Here is an 8,867-nt window from a genome sequence, read left to right on the forward strand (position 1 = left end):
TCCATTCCCCCTCTGTCTCCACCCTCTCTTTTCTTCCCTTTTCCCAGCGTCAAGCACTAAATCAAGGACATGGGATGCTGCAGGGGTGGGTTGGGAGTGAAAAGGTGCCTGTTGTTACTGTTTTAGCTTGTACGTTCATTTATGGCCAGGAAACCTCTGTTTGCTCTCCAGTGTCTTCCATGGGAGGAAGAAAATACAAACATAGTATTTCTGTGTGCATATTCGTAGAATGGTTTGGGTTGCATCATCTAGTTCCAACCCCCCTGCCATGGGCAGGGACACCTTCCACTACACCAGGTTGCCCAAAGCCTCAACCTGGCCTTGAACACTTCCAGGAATGGAGCAGCCACAACTTCTCTGGGCAACCTGTTCCAGTGCCTCACCACCCTCAGAGTGAAAAATTTCTTCCTTAGATCTAATCTAAATCTCCCCTCTTTCAGTTTAAAGCCATTGCCCCTTGTCCTGTCACTATATATCCTTGTCAAAAGTCCCTCTCCAGCTTTCCTGTAGCCCCTTTAGGTACTGGAAGGCTGCTCTAAGATCTCCCCGGAGCCTTCTCTTCTATGCTACTTCTTTAGACTCAGTGGATACACCTTAAAGTGTCTTTAATCCTCCCTCTGGTTTGTGTCGCCATTCAGATATGGAGCCTCTCTCCTGCTCTTCTCCTTCTCTCTCGTCTCTTTTTTGACTCCTGCCATTCTTTGTTATTACCCACTCAGTGAAGCTTTTGGTGTTCACACACCCTGTTCAGACGGTGAAAAGCCAGATAAAGCGTGCAGGAGAAAATGCACATGTCTGGCTCTGCCTCCAGCCTTCTACCTCCTTCCCTGGGTGATGGCTTGGCCGATGGTTTGGTGATGGGAACCACTGCATCCCGACCGGTGTGATGGCTGGACCTGCCGGGCAGGAGGCTGGAGCAGCAGCAGATGTTGCTCAGCTCGCCTGAAGCACAGATGCCCCAAAAAAACTTCCACCAGGCGAGATTGCTGTGTGTATAAATAACCTGCACAGTTAGAAAGCGAAGGGCCTGGAAAGGCTGCGTGACCCACGGGACAGGGACCGTGCTGAGCTGCCTTTTATCTCCGAGTTGCTGCCCGCAGTCCTGCAGAGCCTGGAAGTTGTTCTCAGCTAGTTATTTTTAAATAACTAATAATACTTCTCCACAGCTTCATCCTGCACCAGCTGGAGCGGGTGGAAGTTTCACCACAGTTCTTTGGTGGGAATGAGATCTTGGTGACCGTCCCTCAGGTCTGATGGATCTCATAGGACTTGTCTTATAGAAATAGATGGTGTGACAGGTGCTGGAAGCTGCAGGGTCCCTGCTTGGGGAGGATGCACCCAAGGACCACGCGGTGGCCCCTGCGGAGGTGACCCACTGCTCTGTCCTCAGATATGAAGGACCATGCAGGAAAGGAGGTTGCTGCTTCAGTACGCTGGAGGTGAAACCTCAACATGCAAGTGGAACGTGGTCTTGGTTCATGGCACGTTTTCTCGTTCTCAGTGGGGTCCCCCTGCAATGAGGTCGTGTCATGCAGCTGAGCTCTGGTGTCCACAGAGGCTCACATGCTCCTGGGCTCTCAAAGAATGACTTTCAGCAGTATGACCAAAGGCTCAGCCAGTGTGGAGCGGTGCAAAAGATGCTGCTGCTTCCAAGAGATGCTCCAGCGAGCAGGAATGGCCCCTTCATGTCCCTTCAGGGTCTTTGGGAAACCAGAGGTCTGACAGCAGAGTGAATTTCCTGCTTTGTCAGGACCAGGGATGAAAGTTCCCAATAAACCATATGGTTTTGAATGTCCCCTTTGAGCAAAATGTACATCTTCCCATGCTTTCTCCCCTCAAGGCTGGGTCTGATCCTTTTCATGACTTGTTGGGTGCTGCTGCTGCCTCCTTCCATCCCCTCCTCACTGACCCTTGAGGAGACTTTCTGCCTTGACTCTCCATTTCCATCTCAGCAGCCACCTGGAGCCCGGACCCCACTGGGGTGGCAATGCCAGAGCTCCCTGCAGACAGAGCAGGGATGAGCTGCAATCCTTGGACCATCAGGATGAAAGTTTTCTTCTCCACTTGCCTGAGGCTTCATGTACATCTCCATACTACTTCTTATTTCTTCTTGCTTCTGCAAAGAAGCCAAAAAACTCCACGTGCGCTCAAAACCCCTCATCCTTCATCTGCTCTCTGCTCCCAGAGCTCACCAGCTCGCAGAGAGGTCCACCACCTCTTTCAGAGAAAGCCATCCCTGGGGGTGCAGCAAAGCAGGAGCTTCAGAGCGGTTTTTTTCTCACTAGTGAGCCTTACCTCTTTTTTTTATTTTTTATTTTTTTTCCTCCCAACGCCCAAGGAACTTTTGCCAAAATGTGTTTTCCACATGTTCCCTATTAGTCATGCTCTCTGTCTTACAAATCTGTTACCAGTGCCACTAGCTGATGCTATTCATTTACTTCCAACCGGCTCAAGAGCTCGGCAGCAAAATTCCAGGCAGCGTTCCTAAAACCAGACCCAGCAGCTTGTTTGGATTTAAAACCAACTCCTCTTTCTTCGCTGGTGTATATATATATATATATATAGCACCTTCCCTCCTTCTCCCAAGGCTGGGCGAGGGAAAGAGGGGCTGGGAACAGTGGTGGGACTGGCCGTAGGGGTGCAGGACCTCCGGCGGTGGGTGCCCAGCAGAGGCGGGGTTTGACAGCACGTTAAATACTTCCCTTGAGCTCCAGTTTCCAAGTGCTGGAGCACGGCTGGACTGAGGCGGCGGGAGTTTATCTAGGGCAAGGCGGAGGGCTGGCGGCACAGGAATGTCGGCGGAGGCGGGAAAGCGGCTGCGAGAAGCACCATGTCTCTGTAAGTAGAGTTTTTTCCTTCCTGCAGCTTAAGCAACGGTGTGGGAACCATGTAGAGAGGAAGGACGTCCACCTCGCACAGATATTTTTTTTTCTATTTATTTTTTTTTCCTTCTTCTGCTCATTTTAGACTCGGGTTTTAACGTTTTCCAGGTTCCAACAGTTGGGCTTGCGATTGCACGGAGGGGGTCAGTGAGTTTCAAGATGTAACTGTGATGAGAACGTGGAGCCGACAGCTCGTTCCTGTCCCTGGCTACACGCAAATTTCCTGATTTTAAGGCTGAGCCAAAGGCACTGGAAATGCTGCTGGCAGGTTGAGAGGTCCGGCCACCCCTTTGTAGCTGTTTTGGAAGGAATCTCGTACCCCGCGTGCATTTCACGCACTGCACATCACGTGGAGGTGATGAAGACAGATGACTTAATGAATGGTTTTCCAAACCAGAGGGATGGTGGGTCCTCCCATACAATCTCTCTGGTAGGTAACTGAGCTACATGAACCATCTAATCTAATCCATCTACCTGCTGTAGATCCACATAGGTGTTTTATTTTTTCCCCCATGGAACTGGACTGTGTAACTTTTCCACTGCACGGAGCAATTAGGTCTGAAGCACACAGAAGATGCAAAAATCCATTTTTTGCGCTTTGGTAGTTGGCATTGTGAGGAGATGAGATGTAGTCTTTTCCTATCCTATTCCTTTTCCATCCTATTTAGCAGCAAAAGTGATAGAATCCTAGGAAAGGAAGGAAGTTGGTGTAAATTTACAGGGTGGCAGTTTCTCTTTGAGTGATGTTTTTTCCAGAAAATCTATGATTCTGTGATTATATGAACTCTTTCCTGATCTTTATCCTTAAACATCTTTGAATGCCTCTCCTTATTTGTACTTCTCTTTCCTGGAAAAACCTTCAAGGAACAAATCCTTCCTTCCAAGTTCGTTTGCTTATAATTGATTCCAAAATATAATGGTGTATTAACCCTCCCAAACAATTAAAGGCATTGAAATCTCCTAGTATAGTCTTTCCAGCCAGTGAGTCACAAAAGTAACTGGAAGTTTAACTGGACTGACTGTAGGAGGGTTTTTGAACTCATTTCCTTCAGCTCCTGCTTTCAAATAGAGTGGGTGGACACACCGGAGTGTAATGTCACGGTGTGGTCACACACAGAGGCAATGGGGGGTCCCGGGGGCGCAGAAGCAGCTCGAGGCTGTTTCCTGCAGATGTTCCTGCAGGTCCAGATGTGCACGGAAGGCTGAGCTGCGGTGTCAATAGCAGGATCAACAGCTCGGGCTGGTGGCTGGTAACAGGAGGTGGTCTTCTCAAAGCAACAACCCACCGCTTCGGTTATTTTGCTCTTTCTTTCCTTTTCCCTGACTCTGGAGGTTTTGTGAGGGCTTTGAACCCACGCTTTATCGGGTGCTCCTTTCCAAAACACGTTTCCCAGAGGAGACAGTGGGTGCTTTGCTGACAACCCTGACAAATATCAGATCAAAACTTGAATATTTACTCCAAAAGCCATCATTACCTTGGTTAGACCCTCCTGGCTCCAGCAAAACTGCCGTTGGGTGGTGACTCCAAGCTTTGGGAACTGTGTCCTTGAGTAACACGCGCAAAATGGTAAATCATCCCCGGTGTAGACTTCATAAACCCTTTAGGTGAGCACCAAAATGATGAATGTTCTACAGGACATTTGAAGCCTGTGTTTTAGAACAATTTGGGGCTTGCAGCTAATTGGGGATGCAGATGGGAGCCAGGAGGTGGTTGAACACCCACGTGGGACCAGCCGACCTGGGGCCGATGTGTGCTCAATCCAAGCCCCAGCCCTGCCTCGGCCAGACCTGGATGCTCCGGAGCCAGATGCGCCGTGTCCCGCAGCGGGCCATGGCTGCACCCAGTGGGGTCTTCCCTTCCCAGCCCCATGTCCGCTGGAGCTTGGCCGAGCACCCAGATTCATCCTGCAAATCATTTAACATCCCATTTTGCCTGTATCCGAGTGGGGACACGAATCAGAGGAAGGGTTAAAGACGCTTTAAGGTGTATCCACTGAGTCTAAAGAAGCAAAAAGGCACTTTCCCATCTCGCCCCTGAATAAATCCAATTTCCTCAATAAATAAAGAACAATTCTGTGGCGATTGCTTTCTGCAGTGGCTGAATTGTACCTGCAGCAGCGTTCCTGTACTGACCGTTGGGTCTAAGGCATCACTTTTGGGGCAGGAGATGGAGATTTTGATCCCAGCAGCCTTGAGGGCTGTTGTTCTTTGCCAGATAAGTTGAGGGCAGAGAGGAGACCTTCCCCACATCCCCTCTGGCTGGAAGAGCCTGGAATGAGCTGTTTCTCTGCTCCCTGCCTCAGTTTCCCCAGCAACAGGAAAAGAATAACACCATCTGCGGAGCACTCCTGCAGTCTCGGTCTGGCGTGTGAAGACTCGGGGGTTTGGGTTCGCAGAGGATTTGTTTGATCTCGAAATAGCAGGGTTAGAAAATTCCATCCGCCTGCTCTCGAGAGCCCTCGACAGCGGAAGAATTTCACTGCATCTCGAGCCTCGGACCACGCTGCTGCCTCCCGGGGCAGCGCCAAGGCGAGCGCTGAGCAAACCAGCCCCGTTTGGCTCCTGTCCTGGGAAGGAGCGTGAGCAAAATCACATTCCAGAAAGGCTCAACGTGGAGGACAGGACAAGGCACTTTCCCTTTCTTGTTCTGGCGTGGGGCCATGCCCACCCTGCGCCTGGCACGGGTGGATGGGCTCAAAGCCCGGCTTGTGCCGTGGAAAACTTGGGGCCTTCCTGAATTTTGTGTCTTCGTGTAAAAGTGGTGCAAAGCCAGTTTGGGACCAGGCTCATGTCTCACGGCATCATTTTCCCTCCTGGACATTTACCTCTGCCCAGCCATGCTTAGCCAACACGGAGGGGGCGGTTGGGTGTCCGTACTCTTTTGGTGGATGGACAACAGCTCCTTTCTCTTGCCGGGCTTGGTCGTGGAGGACCATGGGGCAGTAGCCTGTGCCAGGGCAGCTACTGCCAAGCCATAACACACCACTGCCACGTGCTGCTCCCCACTTACTTGTGCCCGTGCCCATGTGCTTGGCTCCTACATTTGCCACCAGCACATCTGCTCTTTGCTTCTGGGTGCAGTGGTAGGCATCACTTCGTGGGTGGGATTGGGTTCACAGATGCCTGATTTACTGCTTCCAGCAGGTGTCTGCATGCAAACGAGGTGGGTAAACCCCATGACGAGCCTGAGGATGATTCAGAGGAGGATGCAGGGGAGCAGGAAGGATGGTCCCATTCTCCGCTGCCCTGGAGTGAGAGCCCTGCTGTCACCCACCATGGTGCTCTTTGGATCTGGGTGCTTTCCCTATTGCTCTCATCTCTGGGTACCTGTCAGGGCTGCTGCCAGTCAAGCAGTAAAATTTCCACCTGCGTTTACTGATGCCTGGGATCACCCAAGGAGCTCGGGCTGAGGCCCCACTGCAAGTTAAGCTAAATACAAAATGGTTATTACAAGCTCTTCCTCTCCAGCTGTCCAGGTCTTCTAACAAACACATGGTTTTCTCTGAAAGCTTTTCCAGGTTTATTTTTAAAACAGTCTGCATTTGATTAAACGTTTGTTTTGTTTTGCTTTTTCAAAAGGAACTTGAAAGGGCCATCAGCCTGTAAACATAAATATTCCCATTCTTTAGCTGATTCTTTGCATTTTTCTGGGTTTGCTAGTGAAAGACATTTCAGCGGCGCAAGCCTCTGTGATGTGGGCAGCATCCCCTACGCCCGTGGTGTGCAAGCAAGAGACGAGCACGTCGAGCACCTTTTTGGGCCAAGGTGTCTTCCGTGGTGCCTTGCGTTCACTTTTACCGTCACCCAAACCCTCCTCACAGCCGAGCAACGTCTTGAAACAGGCAACGAAGCGGGTAGTGGTGAGTCTAGGAGGTGCTGTGGCTTGCTGTGCCATCAGTCTGTGAGTATCCAGTACCACCAGCTGTCCCTGCCTCCCATGGTGGTGGCACGGCACATCCCAACGTTGGCCATGACTCATTCCCCGATGCTGCGCCCTCATGGTCAGCCCCATGTCATGGTCCTTCCCAGGTCCTTGGGAGACGGCTGCAGCAATGAAGGGTGCCTCTTCGAGATAAGACGACCTCATCTGTCACAGATGTGCTGTTGTCACAGCCGTATCGTTGACTGGAGCCACAGACGTTGACTTACAGCTATGTTTTCTTCTTCTCCCTCTTCCTGCAGGTTATAACTGAGTAGCCCTTATGACCAACATGAGCTGGAGCTTTCTAACCCGCCTGCTAGAAGAGATTCACAATCACTCCACCTTCGTGGGGAAGGTCTGGCTCACCGTGCTCATTGTCTTCCGCATCGTCTTGACGGCCGTGGGGGGGGAGTCCATCTACTCCGATGAGCAGAGCAAGTTCACCTGTAACACCAAGCAGCCCGGCTGCGACAACGTCTGTTACGATGCCTTCGCGCCGCTGTCACACGTCAGGTTCTGGGTCTTCCAGATCATCATGATATCCACCCCTTCGGTCATGTACCTGGGCTATGCCATCCACAGGATCGCCCGGTCAGCGGAGGAGGAGAAGAAGTTCAAGGGGTTCAAGAAGAAGAAGCAGTTTGCTTTGAACTGGCAGGCAGTGCGCAACATGGAGGACCCCATGGAAGCTGACGAAGAGGAGCCCATGATCTCAGATGATGCAGCAGAACGCGAGAAAGCCAAAGCCAAGCCCAAGAGCAAAGAGCAGCAAAAGCACGACGGGAGGAGGCGCATCCAGCAAGAAGGACTGATGAAAATCTATGTCTTCCAGCTACTTACCAGAGCTTCGTTTGAAGTTTGCTTTTTAGTAGGGCAGTATTTGCTCTATGGTTTTGAGGTAGAAGCCTATTATGTCTGCAACAGAGTCCCATGCCCTCACACCGTGGACTGCTTTGTGTCCCGGCCAACAGAGAAAACCATCTTTCTCCTCGTGATGTACGTCGTGAGCTGTCTGTGCTTATTGCTGAACATGTGTGAGATGTTTCACCTGGGGTTTGGGACCATCCGAGATGCCATTCGCAACCGGAAAATCAACAGCTTTAGACAGCCTCCCTACAACTATGCCTACCCAAAGAACATCTCCTGCCCTCCTGAATACAACCTGGTAGTGAAATCAGAGAAGTCCACCAAGATCCCCAACAGCCTGATGGCTCACGAGCAGAACTTGGCCAACGTCGCTCAGGAGCAGCAGTGCACCAGCCCAGATGAGAACGTCCCAGCAGACTTGTCCACCCTTCACAAACACTTGCGAGTGGCCCAGGAGCAGTTAGACATAGCGTTTCAGAGCTACAGCAGCACCCAGGCCAACACGCAACCTTCTCGAACCAGCAGTCCCGCCTCTGGCGGCACGGTGGTAGAGCAGAACAGGGCCAACACTGCCCAGGAGAAACAAGGTGCTAAACCCAAGGCCTGCTTGGAGAAAGGGAGCTCAAGCAGTAAAGATGGAAAGACGTCTGTATGGATATAGCTTCGTCTAAGAAGGAGAGAGGGCGGCGTAAGTGGGGTTTTTATTTTGGTTCGTTTCGGTTTTGCAGTGTTGTCTTGCGTTCGTTTCACAGGGCACAGGCGCCATTTTTGTATGGAAGTCAAGAGAGGAAAGGAGTTTCAGACCAATATAGTGCTGTCTTCCAGTGTGTTAACAAAAAACGTTTCTTCCCTCTTTCCAATACGTTCTCCAGCTGGGAACCTCCAGCAAGCAACAGCAAACCCCCCTGGATCTCCCACCCCTTTGGTCACCACCGGAGCCCCCAACGGAGACTGGACAATGCGCTGTGATGGGAAGCAGAGCTGCTGGTGGCTCAGGAGAGAAGTCAGGTTGACAGCGAGCAGCTCTACTCCTGCATGGCTGGGCTGGAGTGCCGTAGGTCAGGTGGCATTTAATTACTAAATACCCTTAATCAAAATTAATTTCTGATCCCTCGATGGAACAAGAAGACGACTGACCTTCACGACACACTTACAGCCGGTACCTTGCCTGAATTATTAGATGCTCCAGCAGGCAT

The 8,867-nt window shown here is 51.1% G+C and overlaps 1 protein-coding gene across 2 annotated transcripts; it reads left to right on the forward strand.

Moving 5' to 3' along the window:
• The first annotated feature begins 7,084 nt into the window (after positions 1-7,084).
• GJC2 (gap junction protein gamma 2) lies at positions 7,085-8,332 on the forward strand. Of its 2 annotated transcripts, XM_086614629.1 has the most exons (2): positions 7,085-8,159; positions 8,223-8,332. In XM_086614629.1, exons 1-2 carry the CDS (start codon positions 7,085-7,087, stop codon positions 8,330-8,332), a joined length of 1,185 nt encoding a protein of 394 aa, XP_086470755.1. The 2 variants fall into 2 exon arrangements, with proteins under 2 accessions (XP_086470755.1, XP_009980342.1); XM_009982040.2 differs by having other exon boundaries at positions 7,085-8,332.
• The last annotated feature ends 535 nt before the right edge of the window (positions 8,333-8,867 follow it).

The sequence above is a fragment of the Tauraco erythrolophus genome, chromosome 7, assembly GCF_009769465.1.
Source record: "Tauraco erythrolophus isolate bTauEry1 chromosome 7, bTauEry1.pri, whole genome shotgun sequence".
NCBI classification, from domain to species: domain Eukaryota; kingdom Metazoa; phylum Chordata; class Aves; order Musophagiformes; family Musophagidae; genus Tauraco; species Tauraco erythrolophus.

What these genes read in the sequence shown, in the direction of transcription:
- GJC2 (XM_009982040.2), top strand. Translation starts at nt 7,085, where the DNA reads ATGACCAACATGAGCTGGAGCTTTCTAACCCGCCTGCTAGAAGAGATT.